The sequence below is a fragment of the Orbicella franksi genome, chromosome 2 (assembly GCF_964199315.1).
Source record: "Orbicella franksi chromosome 2, jaOrbFran1.1, whole genome shotgun sequence".
In the NCBI taxonomy this organism is placed as follows: domain Eukaryota; kingdom Metazoa; phylum Cnidaria; class Anthozoa; order Scleractinia; family Merulinidae; genus Orbicella; species Orbicella franksi.
In genome coordinates this window covers 9,024,452-9,046,126 of record NC_138146.1, presented here as the reverse complement: position 1 = coordinate 9,046,126, position 21,675 = coordinate 9,024,452, and the positions used below count along the sequence as shown (strand labels likewise).

Sequence of the window (21,675 nt, the reverse complement as noted above, 5' to 3'; positions counted from 1 at the left end):
GTGTTTTAAGAAAAACTAGATGTCCGGCAGTCTGAAATTCTTATTGAATTCCCACGGAATAGCTCATATTGAATTCTTCTTAGAATAGTAGATCTTTGTTTAGAAATGTCAAGCGATTTCAAGTCTTATTTTGGCTTTGTAAATTTTCGTGCTCTGACTCCGGAGTCAACTCTCTTACAGTTGAAACCCTCTGAGAGTACTCGATATTTGTTGTAAATGCCAAGCGGTTCTAAATAATGTTTTGATTTTGTTCCAGCCATTCTATAAAAATCTTGACCCGTGGGCACGATGGTTCCAAAAAATACTAGATATCCGGCAGTCAAACTCGAACTCGCCATGGGGCGAAACCCGCAGCTTCAAAGTAAGCTTAAGTACTTGACTATTATGAACATTGTATTTTTCAGTTTATATTCATTATAAAGACACTTTTTTGACTGCCGGCGAATATCGACTAAGCTGCTTAATTAAATAGCTTGAAAGCCAACATGACAGTTCTAAGAACTTACTCCGCCGTCCCTCAGTGGGTCTTCGCATGTCGCGCAACATGTAGCGAACTTTCGTCGTGTTGTGTGTTCATACCAAAGCAATGTGAACAATAGAGGCCTGATTGGTTCACAGGCGGCCCAGACGTTGCATGCGATTAATACGTGACATTATGCTGTTGGCGATTGCGTGACAATTGTGGCCGTTTATAAGACAATGTATGAGAATGCTTCGAAAATTACTCTAAATGCTACGTGTAGAAAATAATTTGAATAAAATGGCTTACCTTATGTTTGCATTGCGTTGTTTTGATGTCTCTGGGTTCCTGCATGGTTTAGAGCCATTTAGGCGAGTTTTACTTTCTGGCAGTTTGCTTCCCCTAAAGAGAAACGAAAGGCGGGCGACCCACTGGCCTGAAGGCCCGCACTCAAAACTCCGTCAATTCCACAAAAATGGTCTAATCTCGTCAAAATTGCCTCATGGCAGCCGTCGATAACTCTTCTTCCCATTCGCTTTCTCCCAAGGTTTCAAAGTTTATTTTAACCGTCCGAGAATCGCTGGTTTTCCAGCTCTTGCTTTCCATTTCGGCTCCATTTCGATCCGTAACCGATTATCTTGGCCACAGGATTTGAATTTCTAGCTTAACGACCTCGCCATCGTGACAAAGTCGCCTCCAACCGTCGAGAGGCACGGGGCATTGGTCAGTTACTCGTTGCCATCTCTCGCTGCAGTTGACAGTGCTTTTAGGCGCTAAATTCAGCTGAACATTGTTTGCTCCTTGTATTTTTGCAGTTAACAGTGCTTTTAGGCGCTAATTTCAGTTATACACCGCGGCACGGTGCAGTTTGCATGATCAAAAAATGCGCCGTGCCTCTCGACGGTTGGAGGCGACTTTGTCACGATGGCGAGGTCGTTAAGCTAGAAATTCAAATCCTGTGGCCAAGATAATCGGTTACGGATCGAAATGGAGTCGAAATGGAAAGCAAGAGCTGGAAAACCAGCGATTCTCGGGCGGTTAAGATAAACTTTGAAACCTTGGGAGAAAGCGAATGGGAAGAAGAGTTATCGACGGCTGCCATGAGGCAATTTTGACGAGATTAGACCATTTTTGTGGAATTGACGGAGCTTTGAGTGCGGGCCTTCAGGCCAGTGGGTTGCCCGCCTTTCGTTTCTCTTTAGGGGAAGCAAACCGCCAGAAAGTAAAACTCGCCTAAATGGCTCTAAACCATCTCCAGGAACCCAGAGACATCAAAACAACGCAATGCAAACATAAGGTAAGCCATTTTATTCAAATTATTTTCTACACGTAGCATTTAGAGTAATTTTCGAAGCATTCTCATACATTGTCTTATAAACGGCCACAATTGTCACGCAATCGCCAACAGCGTAATGTCACGTATTAATCGCATACAACGTCTGGGCTGCCTGTGATTGGTTGGGATATCCCTTGGTATTTCTACACAAAGATCGAGTATTCTCAGCAGGTTCGAATGGAATTTTTGGTTGAAAAACAAAAAGAATTTCTGACCGCCGGGTATTGAGATTTTTCATAAAACTTGTCTGGCAAACCCAAAAGAAACATTGTATAAAATCGCTTGGTGTTTCTGACCAAGCTGAGTTCGTCTGAAGGAGGTGACCTCCTTCAGGTTTGTCGCCTAAACATTCGTGCGTGACGAGCCTAAAGCGCTTTTACGTAGGAGGCTACGATCAAAATATCGCCCGCCTTGCTTGAAAGTGAAAAATGCTGTTCGCGCATTTTTCATACCTTATTGCATAAATAAATAATGTAGCTTGCAAACTGTGTTTAATTTAGTAGGGGATTTCCCTGTCAGCCTCGCTGTTTCAAATTGGAGAAGCTAGAAGTACAACTGCAGGGAGACGCAAATTCGCTCTTTTCGTAACACAGATACATTCTTAAGAGATAGAAATAATTTCTATACAATGGCTGGTGAAAGAACAAGAAAGTAATGGCTTTAGGCCATTTCCCGAGCTTCGCGAAAGAGCTGCATATCATGCTATAATCTGCTTAGGGGTATTCCATTCGAAAGTGAAAATTGCTGCTCACGCATGAATCGATGATGTAGCTTCTGATCTGATCAATCAAATGAACTGTATTAGCAATTCGGGATTTTCCCCTTCAGTAACCTTCCTGTTCTGAGAAACCAAAAACTCCGTTGTTGGTACAGATTGGCTCATTTCTAGAGAACCACGTACAAGTCAGATCGAAGACTTAGCTCACCACGCTTTATCATGGCTGACCAGCCTCCTGACGCTAACGTGGCTCAACAAGAAAACAATGGATTTGGACCACTTTTTAAGCCCCGTGGAAGAGCGGCAGTGAACGTATCAATAGTGGTCGTCATTATGTCTGGAGTTGTGCTTGTGTTCTCGGTGAGGGAAAGAGGAAGCAAGGAAGGAATTCATTCTCTGGTCTTTTCAGCTGCCTTGCTTACTCTAAGTGCAGCTTTTGGGGAGCTCGTACGAAGAATGTGCCTGGTGACTGAAGAAGTAAGACACAAGGGGACGAGATATCAAGGAAACTGGAAGAACGTTTTCAGTTCCACTTTCGCTTTCGGGAATGGGCGAAGTATCTTAGTCGTCACCGTTGCTTTCGCTTTGTTCGTGTGCTATGCTTTGTACGAACATTACGAAGTCTTTTCCCACCCAGACTACGCCATAATGTTTGCAGTAAACTGTTTCTTGGTTCCACAGTTGGTGTTCCTTGTCGGTCTTCGAGAACTGTCTACTGTGGAAACATCGGAGATCAATGAAAGAGAAAATAAGAATCTTGCTGATGGACTGGCTTGGGGATACTATTTTGGCTACCTGAAGCTCGTGCTTCCAAGACTTGAAGAACAGATTGGAAAATCGGATGAATTCCGTTATCAGATAACGAAGAAAAAGCTGTTCATTTTGCTGCCAAAAACCTGCTTCACGTATGATGACATCGAGCATGCTGATGACAGGGTGAAATGGGCCGGTAATCTCCCAGAGTGTAAAATTAACAGGGGTGGTATAAAGGCGCGGTCATACAAGCATGCGGTACACCAGATAGAGATGCCCCGCCCGGACGGAGGTGTTGACAAATATTACTTTGTTTTGGAGTATGCCACCCCTCTGATGAACCTGTACGACATGTCCACGCATGCAGATGCTCCCTTGAGTCGCCAAGAGCGGGATCATCAGGTAACATATAAGTCAATGTAAGTCTTCCACATACCCCATCAGGCAGCCTCTATTCATTTTCAATTGGTCTAATTCCAGTTTCCCAAAGCCAAAAATGGTCCTCTGGGTGATCAAATCCCCAGGGATCAACTGCCCGTACCCCAGGACATACATGGTAAAAATGAGTGGTGGGAAAGAAAAAAGGCATCTTTGAACACTTCCCCTGTCTCTGGTATAGCTTGTTTTTATACATCATATAAGTATGGTGTCAAATTCCTTACCTCAGTAACAACCCATTGACATCAAATTCCCACACCCCTGCCCCTGGACACATCAACTTGTCAAATGCCTAGGGAATGCTTCATCAAAACCTAAATTGTTTTTATGTACCTATTGCACCTCCAGTGAATAATGCCTTATTATATATAATTTCCTAGAAAGACCCTGTCTCAAATGAAGATTGGAAAATCTATAACTCAATTTTAGACTAAAACAGCCTGTCAAAACCCACCTCTGGGACAGACATATACACTTACGGGGCTTATACAGGAGAGAAGACCTGGCTTACCTGCAGTGGAAGCAAACAAGTTACTTCTCAGTTGGCTGTTTCCCATGCATTTATGCACAATAAAGTTGTATAGATGAACCTACAAGTGACTTCCCCTTTACAAATCCAGTTACCCAAAAGGAATATTCCATATTAAAAATTAAGCACAAGAATGTTCAAAACTCATTGTCTTCCCCAAGAGGTACAAATATTTTTAAAATACAACTTATTTTCTGTAGCCTTTTAAGAGGTTAGTCAATGAATTAAATGAGCAAAGTGTGATCCCTGGCGGAAGAAATGCTTGAAACCACCCCTCAGCATGTGCATAAGAGCCTAATTAAACAAGCAATGATTTTGGCTTTGTACTTCTTCTATCCGGCTTTTTTGAACGGACTTGTATGAATAACGGCTCCTAAAATGTCAAAATCTGGCCAAAAGAAGATATCTGATGAAAACAACAAAACATGTTTCATGGTTTGGTGACAAGGTGGAATTACTATTGAACATAGCAACTGACTGCAGATTCAAAATCAATGGAAAATGTCACTTGGAATCTTGCCAAAATAGGTATCAAGAAATCTAAGTACAGTACAAAGAGCAGAACCCATTTCTGTTAGAGGAAGACTTTCGCTGAGAAATCATGATTACCATTACATCAGCATGTTATCAAGTTGTTTTCCATCCACATTAAATTATGCAAATCTGGCATTTTCAAATGTATCCACTTTGAAGAGCGTTCCAGATTAGGCGGGACATATGGTAGGCGTAACAGTAACAATAAAGTCATGTGACGACCACATGTGAGAAGTAACTAAACCTGGGGCATGAAAGAGAATCTTGGTCCTTCCTTTCTATGATTATTACTCTGACGATCAATATTTTTTCCTTGTTTTAAAGGTGGTGCTCTTTATGCGAAAGCTGAAAGATATTCTGGATCATTCTCCTGAATGCAAAGGGAAGTATGAGTTAGTACCTATTTCGGGAAATGAGACAAACAAAATAGCTGATGTTTTGGTTGGGATGTACAATGCTGCTAACATAGTGCTGGATGAACATGTTGATGCCAACTGAGAAAAGTAACAGAACAGGTAACTGTTCCAAAACTCCCAAACAGACAAATTTGAACCAGCTAGATTTGATGCTTGATAACTGTTAAAAACTCACTCTTGTATTTGCATGACATCTATGTGCAACACTGTAATTAAATGTATGCTCTATGTGTTTTATGTGCCTTAAGATTGCTGTATATTCTAAGAGGTGCCATAGGTGACCCAGGCATAATATAAGAGTTTGTATGGAGATTAGGAATTGACATTGAAATCAATCAACATACAAAGATTTTTAAACTTTGTTTGGTGTCATTTCTTCTCATCCTGAGGTGTTTTAACAACATTTGTTATAACACTATCGGGTAAATAACCTAAATTTGATCAAATGTCACTTAAGTTAAATTTCTATCTTTGAACAGTTGTTGTTGCATAAAATTAAAGGAATGAGCCAAAGCATGTTGGCCAAGCAAAGGAATGGGGTACGTCACCCACGGAAAAAAAAATGTTGAAAAAATTATGAACTAGGCCTACCCACGGCACCTGGTTAATTAACCTGACCTGTTGGCAACAGTAGGTTTTATGCTTTAGAAATCATAAAAGATTGAAAGCAGTTCATAAAGATAAGTTAATAGAGATATTTAAATAAGCTCAACATTATTTTCACAGAACATTGTTGAAGGTAGAGATATGCTGCCATTTAGTTGTTACTGTCTTGCAAAAAAATAATGCATTATTATTGTCATTACTCTTTTAAAGCAATTGGTTTGTCCATGACAGAGGGTGTAAATTTCATTATAAGTTGATCAAAGAAAATATGGTATCACATAATATATTTCAGTGAAACATTACAAATGCTAAGGAAATTTAATTATTCATGTCTGATAAGGTTTGAAATTACAAAACATAATCCAGCTGTTTGTCGCATGGCTTTATTTGCTTAGTACCGTAATAAAAAATGACTGTTTTAGATTGTTAACAATGTAAGGTAAGTTAAGGTAACTTTATTTTAAGTCGTAAACGTAGGGAGTGGTTGCCCATCTCTTGAGCCAGGGGCTCGTGACAAAAACTCACAACTATTTAAATACTAAGAATAACATTACTACTTACAACTACTATATTCGCTAAGATAAATTCAGAATTAAATAGATTCCAATACATTATTTTATTTGTATAAATTGTAATTGGTCAACAGAGCAGTTTTCACTCAAGTTTAAAAAAGTAACTGTTTTCTGATTACCACACTACATGCCACTATCCCATGCAATAAGAAGTAACAGCAACACCAATCGTGACTTATTCACACATGTTTTTCCTACATTTAGTGCCAGCTACATCTCTTTTGAGTTTTGATTGGTTCACTGGATTGTCCGTATCCTTTGTGATTGGCCAGAGTGATGACTTTGGTTTCGGTTTTACGATGCTTAATTGAAAACCGCCACATCAAGTATAAATCAGTACTAAGTAGATTACAAGATCCCAAGGCAAACTCACATAATTTGCAAGTTCAATTTTCTCCTGCTGTCTGATTTCGCATAATTTGAGAAATAAGTTAGTTTACCTGATTAATAGCATGCTGTTCAGGGCCGGCCAGGTTAACAGATATATTGCTGATGTATTGTGAAACAAAAAAACAAATTGTTTATTTCCTGTTTCCATGCTTCCTCCAATATTGGACAACTCAGTATTCAAAATGTATAAGGTTTAAAGATAAGGTTTATCTATAAATTTAAATGATTTAGTTAAAAAGTGCTACTCATATAACATTTACATTGTAAACTGGTATTTTCATGTTTTTGGAATAAATGTTGCATTGGAACACACTGAGATGACTTTGTCTTGCCTTTCTAAAATGAAACAGGAAATGACATTTCAATTATATTACCAATACCACAAACTATAGTTTGCCCTGGCTTCACTGCTGAGACTCCCTGTGGGGTACCAGTCAAAATTAAATCCCCTTCTTCAAGTGTTGTGCTCTGACTAATGTAACTTAAAAGATAAGGAATCTTAAAGATCAGATCCTGAGTGTTTCCATCTTGTTTCAATTCACCATCAACCTTCAGCCAAAGATGAACATTATCAGGTTCTGGAATCTCACCCTTGGAGATAAATTTGCTGATAGGTAGTGCGGTATCAAAACCTTTCGCTAAAGTCCAAGGGTGGCCAAGCTTCTTGGCTTTACTTTGAATATCTCTAGCAGTCATTTCAAGAGCCAGGGCATATCCCCCAACATGATCCATTGCATTTGTTTCAGAAATAGCCACACCTGTTTTACCGATTACAACACCAAGTTCAACTTCATGATGAAGCTGGTCACAGCCTGGAGGAAGCTACATGGACAAAAGGGAACAACAATGAGAAATAGGCCCTTATACCACTTTGTGCTTGACATTTGTACTGATTGTTTGCTGTTAAGCTTTCAAAATTTATATAATAAATAAATAATAGATGTGAGCTACAGTATATTGTAATGGCCAAATTGTTTACTATTAAAAAGCTTGAGAAAGAAATTAAAGGAGCCTAAAAATTCATTCAAAGAGGGTCTTCATTTTAGGTAGGGCCTTATTTTTCTTAAGGTGGCTCAAAACAGTTTCCAGCAGTTAGACTTGGATGGGTCATTACAACCACTTTTTATCACTTGATGCTACAATCATGCTATCAAAAAACTGCCCAATCATTGGTGAACGCATTGTTATCATTTTCGTGACACAATAGGTTACCATAGCAATGGTATGACCTGCTAAAAACACCCTTAATTTCAGCTTTAGGGGATTATAATTCAAAAACGGCATGGTGAAATTTTTTTATATTATCAAATTTTAATAAGCATGATAAGCTGCAACTTTTGGCAAAGTTTAAAAAAAAATCTGTACATAGGGTTCAAAGCCACCTTATTTTTTTGAAAATTTAAGGTGGCTCTGAACTCCATGTACAGTTTTTTTTAAAACTTTGCTAAAAGTTGTGTCTTATCATGCTTATTAAAATTTGATAATATAAAAAAAATTCACTGTGCCGTTTTTTTAATTATAAGCCCCTAAAGCTGTAATTAAGGGTGCTTTTAGCAGGGTATACTGTTGCTATGGTAACCTATTTTGCAACGAAAATGATAACATGTTCACCAATGATTGGGCAGTTTTGTGATACCATGATTGTAGCATCAAGTGATAAAGAGTAGCTATAAACGACCCATCACAATCTAAGTGCTAGAAACTGTTTTGAGCCACCTTAAGTAGCAGTTGTTGTCAGTGTTATTTCTCTTGCAAAGTCATTTGTGTTGTGTCTATCCCTTAGATATAGTATTCTTAAGTACGTGTAATAGTTTATTCTGTCTCTTTCACATTAAGCAGTTTTTGTACAATTTATTTACAGTTTCGTTGTGCAACTATTGGGACATATTTTAACATTTGATTTCATTGATTTTCACTAAATTCAGTCCTCCATCCCAAAGCTGCTTGATCTTGTGTTGTATTTTGTGATTTAGAAATGTAAAGGGTAAAGTCTAGGGAATCATCAATAGAGCTAGTTGACTTGATTGTCAGTGAAGTAAAACCTGCATTCAAGCAAAACCCTTACCCTATTTATGACCAAAATCTGTGATTTTTGCTACCCTATTTATGACCTGGCCAAAATTTGATACCCTATTTATGACCATTGTGGCTGGCACAGTTGCCCTAAACATAAGTCACGAAGGGCTTTTGTTGGCGGTCTTACTGATAATGATGAAAAAGTAGCTTCTTCAAAGAAACATACCCAATTCAAGACCAGGGCCGGGTTGTTCAAAGCCCGATTAAGCTAACCCAGGATTAGCGAGAATTTTGATTTCATTTTTGAACATTTTCGGTGAGGTTTTCTGTTTATATTGTTTGTCCTTCAGTTTTGAGCTTGAGTAATCTCAATCTACACAAAACATAAGCAGTGAAAAACATTTCTGTAGAAGAAAAATTGTTACCTCGGTTAACTTTTAAACTTGGGTTAGCGTTAACCAGCTTTCGAACAACCCGGCCCAGGGTGCTAAAAGCATACCCTATTTAAGACCAAAATGGCCAAAGTCGATACCCTGTTTATGATCAAAATGGCTCAAAAACCCTTAAGGCTGCACATATCTATATAGTCCATATAGGGGAGTACCCCCCCCCCCGCCATCCCCCCCACACATACCTTATACAGCCCATATAAGGGAGTACTCCCCCTTGCCCCTGAGGCAAAGGTGCGGGATCGGGATGGCACGTCCGAAGTAAGCAGGATGGAGCAAAAATTTAGTGGCGGGACCATTTTTAACCCTCTATTCAGACAACCTCCCGGGAATGGGAATTCTTATGTGTTTCGTTGGTAAGTAAATTACACTTAAGCTTATGCTGACATCGAAAGGTGGACAAATTGAGAGAAAATGTAAGATACCTTGATTTTTCCTCCTCGCTCCAGGTAGCTTGATGGAGGTTTAAAAAAGATCAATGGACTTTTCGGTACAGGATTTCCTAGCTCTGCAGCGTGTTCTCTGACGAATGAAATTAATAATACACTTCACTTTTCTTGTACCTTGGAAGTCCTTCGTTTTAAACATAAAATAGCTTTTTCCATACCTGTAGTTTCTTCCGACTGCGACTATTTTCCGCCCAAACTTCACAAATCTTCGGAGATCCCGAGGACCAACCGTGACCGCCATTTTGTAGCCTTCTTGCAGCCGTACCCATTCCCCGACGAAAAACGATATTTCCTCTGGGATTATACAGCCAATTCCTCTTAGGTTTGTGGGGGCGGGGGAGCAGTGTAGGTCCACTTTGGTGTGGTGGGTGGGAAATGTAAGTGATCGAAAACTCCTGGTTGTCAAAAAAGTTTGGAAACTTTCTAACAAATTGCTGCACAGGTTTCCCTAATTGAGTCCTAATTTGCCAGAAGGGCGTACTCCTCAAGTTCTACTGGCCGGGGCATTTTATATCAGAAGACAGGGCAACCAATGTTATATTCTTGGCCATAGTGGGGCAAATAAATGCCAATATATTACTTTGGTCTGGAAGAGAGCATCAGCACTCTAAAATTTAGTAAGAGAGATAATCTAATTATCTTCATAAAGGGAATGCATCTAAAATCAGGGACAAAAGCCTTGCAACATTTTTGCAAATTGGACGTTTTCGAACCGAGATTCGTACTTCCCTTGTCGATAGCCACCCTCACCCTCAATCAATGTTGAAACAGGCTTTGGCGATGTTGTGACATGAATACAACACTAGAAACAGGGGAGGGAGGGTGAAATATAAGGAGTGTAAATCAGAACAAATTACACTAATGAAGGGAGAAAGTTTGTTTTCAGGTAGTGTCTCAGCTTCTTTTGTTCCCGATTATGGCATGTTCTAACCATTTGGTTAGCTGGAAAGGAGGCTAAAAAATGGCTAACAAAAAGGAAAGGGGTTTGTATGCAGTCTTCATGAATTATGGTACATGCTGGTACTTAACAATTAAAGAAGTAAAACTTCAAGATTGAAATTCTTTAGCAAGTAAAATGCAAGCTTTATGTTAACTATAAAGACTAGTTAAGGTGGCTCCCTGGAGTATTTACGAACACCCTCCCTGTAGAGCGTATGTTAGAAAAGGAAACTTAGTTAATTTCTTTTAAAGTTTTCCATGTAGAGATATACCAGTATGGGTACTGTTAAAATAAGGCTTATTTTTTAGTAGTCAACTTTTGGATTAAGGCCATTACCATGGCAACATCTCATTTAAATACAAGCAGATATATTCCTCATTTCGGCCTAAACTCCTTACTATTTCTTCTTTCCTTCAATGAAATTTTTTGATACTTTGCCCCATCATGGAAATGATATTGCCTGATATTTTGAATTGGGAAAAAGTCAAGGTTGTTCAGACAGTTTTTCCAATATTCTGTAATTTGTCATTATTCTAAATATATAAGATTAGCTCTTACAGATTTTAACAAAAATAGAATATTTTATAGGAATTGTATATGGTTAGAACTGAGCCAAATCAAAAAAATTCACAGAAGGGAACGCGAGAAAATCAGCATTTATTTGGTCACGCTGACATCACAAAAATCAGAAAAACATGCGCGTTGTCACGCATGGTTATTTATTTAGCCCGCACTCATGTGACGCCATGTATCATGTGCAAGAAAGCAAGAGTAATTTAGAGCTCTTTTACCGGTTATTTTCAGAGCTTTTTTGTCATCTTTTTTTGGCCCTAGGCTTAAACACATGTTTGAACTGAGTTTGAAACTATTGCTACTTATATCAAAGTGATTTAACGCCTTTCAGGTGCCGAAGTGGATTTCATTTCTTCTGAGGGTTACTTGCGTCATTTCTGACCACGCGATTAATACTGACGTTTGGCAGGCAAAGCTAGCGCGCACTATGGAGTCTCAGAAAAACAGTAGTAAGCCATCTTAATATCATTATTTCATTTCAATCAATCACATCATGCTTTGACAGTGCTGTTCTTAGTAGTACAGGCAGTGAAGATGTCACCAATATAAAAAGAATAATTGAAGGCTTTCGGGCAAAAAGGGCATATGTACGTTATTTCTCGAAAACGAAGCGCAAATCAACAAAAACAATTATGCAACAATGCTTCTCATGTCAAAACAAGTCAGTCTGCCAAAAATTAGCTCGATCCTACAAAAACTAAAAATTGGCCCAAAATGCTACATACGCCCTTTTTGCACAAAAGCCTTCAATTGTTTCTAATTTAAGAAATAAAACTCTGACACAGCCTGACACAACCTTTGGTGAATCCCGGGGGGGGGGGGGGGGGCACTGCCATATATGGGCTATATAGGTATGTGCCACTGTGAAGGATATGGTTTTCAAGCAGCTTACTCAAGGATGGGGTATATAAATCAGAGAGTTTGGGTCTAGAATAGGGCATCATTTTTCACAAAACTGACTGCTTGATTGAAAATTTTATCTTGAGTAAGGAAACCAGGAACTACCACCCAAAAATGTAAAAAAGCCAAATCAGCTTACGTTTGCAAAGTTTTTTCTCGTGCTGAAATTTACGCACGAATCTCCAAAACACACTTGTGTTTCGCAATGCACTCAAGGCGGAGAAATAATTTACGCAAATCAGCCTCAACAGTGTCGATAGATGGGGGGATTTGGGGAGTTTACTCTAGTATAGGATAGCAAAATTCAGCTGAACTAGCTCTGGTATAGGCTAAGGGTTCCAGGGTCCCAGCGGCACATCCCCACCCAGAAATTCGCAAAGTACCCCCCCCCCCCGGGGCGTGGGTCCATACGTATTAAAGAGGTTTGACTGTCTTTGCTACCAAAGCAGTGTATGATAAATGAACAGTAATGGAAAGTTTACTAAATGGAATTATTATTGATACACCATGGTAAAATCTTAAAAGAGTTGGCCTGAAAACCTGTGGCAGTGAAATTAGCCTGCGAACAGACTCCCAAACAAAGCGAGGGAACCTGTAGACATTCTACTGATGATGCTGCTCTATGATACCATCTCCTGGTATCATGATATGATTGGTTAAATTGCTGATTATTGATATCTTTGAGATGAATATTTGACAGATCTTTGTAAAATTATACGACTCCAACGGTTCGTTACAATAGTGCATTTGCCGTTCTTTTTTAAGTTACAGTCTCTCAACCTCTCATTATTTCACAAGTGATTCTGAAGGGTACTTAATGCTCTGTTACGAGGAGGAATTTTAAGCAGAAGCTAGTGGAGTGGAGCTGTTTGGCGGTGCTACAGCAATTTTTTTAGAGTCAAAGGCATGGTTTCCGGACTTTCCACTGTTATCTGCTTATCGCTTTGCAGAGTTTGAGACCTCTATCATGTGCTTATCATTTTTTTAGGCTCATTTCACTATTACAAAATGTGTTTTAAGCTCTCTAAGTATTGGCTCTGGGGGACAAAGTGTTTGAAATATTCTGTGAACATGTTGCTTACTTGCACCCTATATTATGACGCCCGGCCCGGCTATTTGATTAGCTTGATTAGAACTGTTTGCAAGTACCGAAAATGTAGCTTCTTGACAGGTCTAATTACCTCATTGACTGATTTGTTACATACTTATCACCAAGGGCAGATAGGCACATCAAAAACAAAGTCTACAGGCTCCCCTGTCCCCACCCTGATCTCTTTGCTCTCTGAATTCTTCTGTTTCGCACTCGTCCAAATTTTTTTCCGTCCTCACCAGGAGCTTGTTTGCAGGATACAATGAAATATTATTATGGTTGTCAGTTTGACATAGATTAGGTTTAAATTTTTAGGGCGAAGAACAGAAAAATAATCCACACTTAAAAACTAGTCTAGATATCATCAAAAGTTCTTGAGAGTGGCAATTTTATAGGTACCATTTGCCATCCTTAAAACATCAAACATTTATACCTTGTTATGAGACAGGAAATGTCATTTGTATTTTATCACCTAGACCACAAACTATTGTCTGGCCTCTTCTGACAGGTGAGTTTCCCTCTGGAGTTCCTGTTAAGATCAAATCACCTTCCTCTAGTGTCATATACTGACTAACAAAACTTATTAAATGAGAAATCTTATAAATCATATCCTGTGTGTTTCCGTCTTGCTTCACTTCACCATCAATTTTTGACCATAAGCGCACATTGTTAGGGTCTGGAATCTCTGATAAGGGAATGAAATCACTGGCAGGTGTCGCTGTATCAAAGCCTTTAGCAAGTGCCCAGGGATAGGTAAGTTTCTTGTTTTCATTCTACAAATGAATAGATGCAGCCACTGTTAGCTAATAACACGCTGGAACCTCAAGTAGAATACTGGCACTGCACAACCACAATCAAGGAAATGGAAATTATCTTGATTGCTACAAGGTTGTTGCTTAGTTTTTTTTCCTCTTTACATTTTACTCTCTGTTTATAGGCCTCATATTTCATTATTATTTAACTCTTATTAACTGAGCAGGAGGTCTGTATGGGAGAATCTTGCCTGAAGTCGTGAGTACAGACCGAACACAGTGAGGTCTGTACACTCAACTGAGGTCAAGATTCTCCCATACAGACTGACTAAGCTTGGTTAATAAGATGTTTATTATATGGCAAACGAGAAAAATTAATTCTTTTAATGCGACTGGTTTGTACTAGCTGGCAGCTTGCTTACGAACGGTGATGAGCTGAAATTGAAATAATTCTGCCAAAGTTTGCTCGTCCTCTTTACATTTTTCTCATCTGGCTTTCTGGCACCTCCATAAATAAATATTGTTGGAAGAAAATAGTCAATAGTTTTGCATTTTAGTTTGCAACTTTTTCTCCGCAAAATGTAACTGGTCTAGATGGGAAAATCTAGAATGCTTTCAATGTCGATTTCAGCCGATCAAATTCATGAATTCCGTAGTTCCCAGTCCTTGTGAGACACAGCCATATAACAAAAAGCAATAATCATTACCAAGCATGAAATCTTGCCTGAAACATCTACACTCAAGCACTGGCTGGGGTGTAACATATTGTAGTACTGTAATATATCTGTAACATTTTAATTCACAGGTTTAATTAAGGTTACCGTATACCTTCAGGGGTGTCTCGCGTCCAAGCAATGCAGCGCGTCCGGTTTAAGCGGTAGATACCTAAGCTCCTACTTCAAATTACAGCTTATAGAGCTGGCTATCAAACTATACAAGAATTTTAAAATGAAATGAATTGCCGATTTTTTCAGGATCACTAACTGCAAGCGCCCTAATCACCTTTTGGAAGCTACAAGTCAAAGTGAATTTTGCTTTTCGCCAATTTAGTTTTTCCCTGGTTTAAGGACAAAAAGCACTAAAAAAGAGTGTCTGTGTTTTGCCATATTCAATTGTAATAAAAAGTTACAGAACTTTTTCAAAATAGGATTTAAAAAATGTGAAGTGATCGCACAAAAGTCACTCTTGCAAAAAAATACTTCGAAACAAACAATTCGCAGAATGTTTTTGTTTATTATTTATATGTTAATCTAGCTACTGTCCAAATTTGAGGGCAATCGAAGAAATTCCCTTTAAAGTGTCTGCTTCAAGTGAAAAAATTTGTTCAAGAAAACAGCGCTAAGAAAAATCTCTTGCTTTGCAAACAAACTGCACCCACAAAAGCCTTCAACTGGGTTCTCAGATCACTGAGCCAATCAGCATTTGCAAAGTTTTTTCTCGTGCTGAAATTTACGCACGAATCTCCAAAACACACTTGTGTTTCGCAATGCACTCAAGGCGGAGAAATAATTTTTCTGTAGCTCGGTATTTCTCGAAGCTGGTCTGGCAAAATGGGGAAGACGAAAAAGGATACAAACGCTAGAGTGGCTGGGTGGAGAAAACAAACAAAAGAAAGCGTGGTGGAGCAAATGTGCTCGGATAATGGATCCAATGGATCCCAATGAGTCAGACGATTCGTCGGTATCAGACTCAACAGAAGAGTCACTGTAAAAATCGCTGTTATTGCTGTCAAGTTGCCAAATTTTTACATAACTTTTCTCTTCCTTGACTCGCTCTTTTTGCCCGCTTGATATGATAGCCATAGCTTCATCCGCAAGGCTAATTTTCGCTTCTTCACTCTGAGATTTATTTTCATTCGTTCTTCGCTGCTTTCGCTTTTTCGAACTGGTCCACGGAGTTTTCCGTGGTCCATGTTTACTTATAACTTAATAGAATTACACCTGATACGAAAAATGCTTGGATTAAAACTGCTGATCAACTGAGTAGAGGTGAGTAGCCAGTCAATTCGTGTTATCCATACAGGTAATATTCCCGCGAAAGTCGTCTCGGTTGATTGCATACGTGTTATAGGGCTGTCAATCAAGAGGGAACTTTTACTTCTGGCCATAACATAGAACCTCCATTTCTCCACCAATATTTAGTTTTTTCAATTTTTTGTTTTCAGAAATTAGAGATTACTGTTCGACCATTACTTTGACCCAAAAATCCAAATTTGAAGAAAATTGCCGATCTGAAGGTATACGGTAACCTTAAGCCTAGTTGCCCATCCACTTCTTTGGTTTCTATAGCATGAATTGACTAAGAGAAATTCTACTTCCCTGCTGAATGGGATACTAGTCCATCACTGAGTATCATCCCCAGAATTGAGATTATGTACACCTGGATGGATCAGAGAGCCTCTAGCCCCCAAAACTGATCACTTTACTTGCTTACTTTTTCAAGAATAAGATCCAGATCAGTCATGTCTAAAGCCAGAGTGTATCCACCAACATGATCCATGGCCTGTGACTCAGAAATGGACACACCTGTTTTACCAATCACAACACCAAGTTCCACCTCGTGGTAAATCTGATCACGACCCACAGGAATCTGGTCATAAAAGTTGAGGCAATGTGTTAATAATATAAACTCCCAATAAATACCACCAGAAATTGGCATAATTTAACACAATTGATTTCCTCAGGTCTAGGTTTAAGCCTTGCTAGGGTCAAATGTTTTGTATTCTTTGATAACACACTTTGCTGCTCAGAGTATCTCTCACCACTCAGGTTTTTAATGGCTATTGGACATGGGAAATTGTCACTTAGGCCACCTCCAAAAATAACAAGTTAGGTGGGATAAAAAGAGTTCTCATCATCATCAACAACAACAACAACAACTTTATTATGACTTGCATATTTACAATTTGGATGCAGTCTGAATACATGGTTACCAAAGGCAGATCCATGACATGATTCTTTACCTTTTCCTTTTTTCAGCATTTGTTTTACAAAATGTATGGCAAGACATACATTCTGGCTTAGCAGATAGGGCAGATAGGTGTGTCAGTTTTCTGGATATTGTTACAGAAATCTTAATTTATGGAGTACATAATTTTCCAATTACAGAGGAATACGTCTTTACAGGTAAACAATGGTAATTCATTAATAAGAATAAATAAAAACTTGATGAGAGAGTTGTTTGTATTTTGTCTGTAACAGGATATCCTTCTTTTTGGGAAGAACCCACCTTAGATCCACTCTTGTTTGTAACAAGGACTTGTCAAATTTTAAATATTCTTAAAAATTTTAATTTCAGTATATGACACTTCCGTAATTATGTTATGTATCTATTTACAGTTAACAATTATTCCATGAGCACCCATTGGATATGAGTTGGCTATAATAATCTCATATACAACAAGCACAAGTGGAATAATTACAGTGCATTTACTGAAACCGGGGTCACCCAGACAATGAGAACCAATCAGATGACAGACCTGAAACAATAGATTCCAACATTTTCAAATCCAGCCAATCAAATGTCCTATTTTCAAATCCAGCCAATCAAATGTCTGGTACTGGTTCGTTGTGATGCTAACCCGATTACGGTGTCAGTTAATAACTTGTCAAGCTCGAGCCGTTAGTAGTTTTGCATGCTTATGGCCATGCTTGCGGGTTTAAGAGAAATTATATGCTGCACTTTCTATGGGGTCATTGGTTGGTTTAGAAAATACATGAAAAGAAAAGCTGCGTAAGAGTGTCACTCATAAATATATATCGCCAGCAGAGTGAGTGGTGTAGGGTTCGAATATTGTCAAGGCTGTTTAAAAGAAACCCTTCAAATGGTTTCCGAGAAGTTTCGCAGGTGCACAGGTTTGAAATGTACAAATTGGAAAGGGATTATTTTCAAAGTAACTGAAATAAGCTGAAAGCAAACTTCAAACTGGAGAAATGAAAAGTTAACTTGATACAACTGGTGACACAATCTCAGATAGTGCAGAATGCAATTTACGGCTCTGATACAGTAGTCACATAGGTCCTTACCCATGCCATTCTCTCCCTTGGTAGTCAACTAATATGAGCGGACAAAAACGTGATAAGACGTAATCTTAGCATTGTGTAAGTTTCATGTTTGTTTTTTCTTTCAAGGTCCAAATATAACTTACAATTACTGTTTGTCAAGACGGCTTTGAATTTTATTGTGATGTTTTACACTGAGTTTCAGTCATTTTAAATTCAATAATACACAGAAGCGGCAAATATGACAATTTTATTTTTCACTCCAACGTATGTAGCTTGATACTTTTGTTTTCTCGCTGAGCTATGCAACATGATACCCTTGTTTCCTCAAAAATTTAAGAAAGATGTGTATTTTTTTACTTACTGCTGGAGATAAATGTAATAAAGCTAGATATCTTATGAAAAATCAAAGAGGAACGATTTTGTTTTACTCCAAATGCAAATTTTCGGCTCACAGAAAAGCAAGAACTAATCTAATTACCAAATAGTCACATCCAGTCACGGAATAGTTCGTTCTTATTCACGTCAAACTAAAATACAATGCTATCAATTAATACAACTGAGGAGCGTTTCAATGAGAAGTACTGAAGGTAGAGATCATTACTTGGGCAAAATTATATCCTACAGCGGTGAGAGAGTCACCTCAAAGACTGATGAAATTAATTGGCGATTTCATTAAGTGCCACGGAGTCTGCCGCAATATTTCCGAAGTTTCTTGTGTCACAAATTAATTAGTTTTATATGTTACTAATGTGGGAAAGTTTGGCTGAACATGAACTTTTTGCTCCCTTCATAGAAGAGGAAATAGACAAGCCGTTAAGGTGAAGCATTCTTTATTTGAACCGTGGCAAACATGCAATAGTTGTAAAACAGCAGACGAAATTTCTTGAATCGAGCTAGGGGTGATTCCAGATGATATGCAGTCACACTGAAATACAGCCACTATCCCCGGTCAAAATAGTCCAGTTCTGGCCCTCTCTCTGTCAAGCAACGCAACGGTAGCGTTGCGTGACAGAGAGAGGGCCAGAACTGGACACTGAAGACTAAGTTATCTGCGCATGCATTTCGAGCAAATTGATTTTGTTCTTAAGAGAATAGCACCACTAGGATAGCAAGAGATCTGCGAAAACATATGTAGGTTTGTGATGTTATCTTGGGAGTAACGTAAGTATGATACGTTTCACGTAGAAAACAGAGGTACCTACCCCACCCCCTTACCAACGATGCTAATTAATTAACTGAAATTAATTAATTAAACAAACATTAAAGTTCACACCTTATTTCCATAATGCCATAGTGCCTTATTGCCATTGTGCTTTAACGACGTCAACCTCCAAACCATCCCAATAGTGCACTCTGCACTAAAAATGGACTTGTAACCTGAATTCTTTGTTGAGATATCTTTGATTTTTCCATCCAGGGGAGGTTCCTATGCATGGTGCTATCGTCTTTTGTTTTTGAATGAGTGATTTTACACACTGAGGCTTTGATAAAACAACGTGGAAAAAAATTTGTTTGAATTTTCCATGAAGATGTTATTTCAATACACTGATAACCCAAAAAGGGAGCTCAAACTCCGAAATGTGCAGCTGCTGACACAATGAATGTAATGGTTTTTCCGAGAAATGCATGGTAGATAATCGAAAGCCTTGTAAAAATAGAAACACACACGGACAACAGGAGCAGACTCTATTTTTTAACAAAACTGTCAAAATCTGTTAATCTACAATTTCAAACAACAACCGTAAAAGTGAGGCCGTTTGTTCACAGTGGAAAACGGTCAATCTAAGTTTACCAGGCTTGTCAATATAAAATCGGAAGTAAAGTAACACAATATTTTCTAACATGAAAGTACTAACGGCTTGAGCTTGACAGTTTATTAACAGACACCGTAGTTGCGTAAGCATCACATTCAACAAGCTGAGATTTCATTGTTTTTAACCGGACATTTCATTGGCTGGATTTCAAAATGTTGGAATCTATTGTTTCAGTTCTGCCATCTGATTGGTTTTCATTGTCTGGGTGACCCCGGTTTCAGTTAACGCACTGTAATGTTCTTTAATATTAAGAACACCCCCCAAATTTAGAAAACTATTAAACTAAAATAAAAATAAAAACGCCCCAAAAAATCATGCATACGCTCACCATATTTGTAGAGCAGAGTATAATTACTCATAACATATGATGGCTAAGCCAATGAAAACTCTCAAACTGCATTATCCAATGATCTAGTTTTTAATAATATATATTAATATTTTATTTTATTTTTGTGATTATTGTTTCTATTTTATGTTAGGATTTCTGGACTATTTTTGTAAGTATTTTAATTAGACGATAGTTACAATTATCGCAGGCCCACATCAGCTTAGCGCAGCCGGTAACTGACCTGCATCACCAAATATACTATGTATGTAAGCTTATGCCGTCCTCGTGGCGAGTAAAACCTTCCTAAACTGACTACGACATTTCTCGCCACGTTCGCACCTTTGGGAATAACAGAGGTTTGCGTTTATTCGTCTATTAAGTCACTAGGTTACCTTAATATTTCCTCCAGGGCTCAGATATGTTGATGGAGGTTTGAGAAAAATTAAAGGATCTTGAGCAGGAGGTGGTTGTTGTGAAGATCCATGGGGTCTAGAATAATAACAATTTACAAAAGAGATTTTAAATGAAACAGTCAAACAAGCACTGATTGATCTTCAAGACATCAAGGCTAAACTAACCTGTAGTTTTTACCCACTCCGATTATTTTTCGTCCAAATTCCATAAACCTTCGCAGATCTCTCCCCTGGGAAGCCATCTTGCTTTGATGGAGACTTCTTTCAGGGCGCGAGGGCGGAGACTAGGGTTAGCATGGAGACGGGTGGGCTGGGGGAAGATCGCTACCTACTGGACCATACTGAAAAACGAAATTGGCATTTTCATGACATCTTCTGTCACGTTTACTCAACATGCATTAAATTTCCAACACAGGAAGCGTTTAGAATTATTAGGCTTGTTCTTACTGAGCCGATTTTGCCGTATTCCAGGAATTTTCAGCTTAAAATTCAGTGTAGATTTAAATACACTTACTTTTACCAATTTCTGTGTCCTTTTTCCGGTCTTACGTCATGTTGTGGGTTTTTTGATTGTGTTCTCTCCTTCGGAGACGCGAAAAAGATTTCCACTTAGGAAAAACCTGTCTATTTTGTGCAATGAGTGGAAAAAGCAGTTAGCGGAAACAAGTAATTCGTGAGCAGCCCATCTTAGCGGTCCGTAATGCAAAATTCGGACCGCAAAGGGAAGTAATTAATCAAAATTCTCCTTTCCTCGTTTGATATTAAATGGTAGATAGCCTACGAGGCGCTCAGCGCCGAGTGGGCTGTAATCGTCTGATCAAATAATTGTTTTATTAAAAACGCCCCCAAAATATAGAAAAATGAAACAAAGTAAAAATAAAAACGCCCCAAAAAATTACGCGTACGCTTACCATACTTGTAGAGCATGGTATCATGGCTCATACACCATGGTGGCTAAGCCAGTGAAAGCTCTTAAAATGTATTATCCAATAATCCAGTTTTTGATGCATGGAATATACCACGAGTCACTTGCATTTTCTTGTTACAGCTGAACCTCTCCACAACGGCCACTTTGGGTACAGACAGGAGCCATAATCGGGTCCCCGATTATGGCTCCTGGTACAGAGGAAAGTGGCCGTTTTTTTTTCGGAGGTGCAACATCTTTTCTTTAAAAAAAGTGCTTATTTTAGCATAT

At 38.6% G+C, this 21,675-nt stretch overlaps 3 protein-coding genes across 3 annotated transcripts; 1 reads left to right on the top strand and 2 right to left on the bottom strand.

Annotated features, from left to right (window-relative positions):
- Positions 1-656: 656 nt before the first annotated feature.
- On the top strand, positions 657-7,575 carry LOC145477948 (stimulator of interferon genes protein 7-like). Its single transcript, XM_081455825.1, has 3 exons — positions 657-3,669; positions 5,093-5,283; positions 7,499-7,575. Exons 1-2 carry the CDS (start codon positions 2,734-2,736, stop codon positions 5,264-5,266), a joined length of 1,110 nt encoding a protein of 369 aa, XP_081311951.1. The 5' UTR covers positions 657-2,733; the 3' UTR covers positions 5,267-5,283; positions 7,499-7,575.
- LOC145477950 (uncharacterized) lies at positions 6,158-12,000 on the bottom strand. Its single transcript, XM_081455827.1, has 3 exons — positions 9,825-12,000; positions 9,643-9,739; positions 6,158-7,574 (listed from the first exon to the last, which is right to left on the bottom strand). The coding sequence occupies exons 1-3, from the start codon at positions 9,905-9,907 to the stop codon at positions 7,089-7,091; spliced, it is 666 nt and encodes a 221-aa protein (XP_081311953.1). The 5' UTR covers positions 9,908-12,000; the 3' UTR covers positions 6,158-7,088.
- LOC145477949 (oxaloacetate decarboxylase, mitochondrial-like) lies at positions 11,994-21,435 on the bottom strand. The gene is made up of 4 exons (XM_081455826.1): positions 20,646-21,435; positions 20,460-20,556; positions 16,355-16,510; positions 11,994-13,942 (listed from the first exon to the last, which is right to left on the bottom strand). Exons 1-4 carry the CDS (start codon positions 20,720-20,722, stop codon positions 13,607-13,609), a joined length of 666 nt encoding a protein of 221 aa, XP_081311952.1. The 5' UTR covers positions 20,723-21,435; the 3' UTR covers positions 11,994-13,606.
- Between the last annotated feature and the right edge of the window lie 240 nt (positions 21,436-21,675).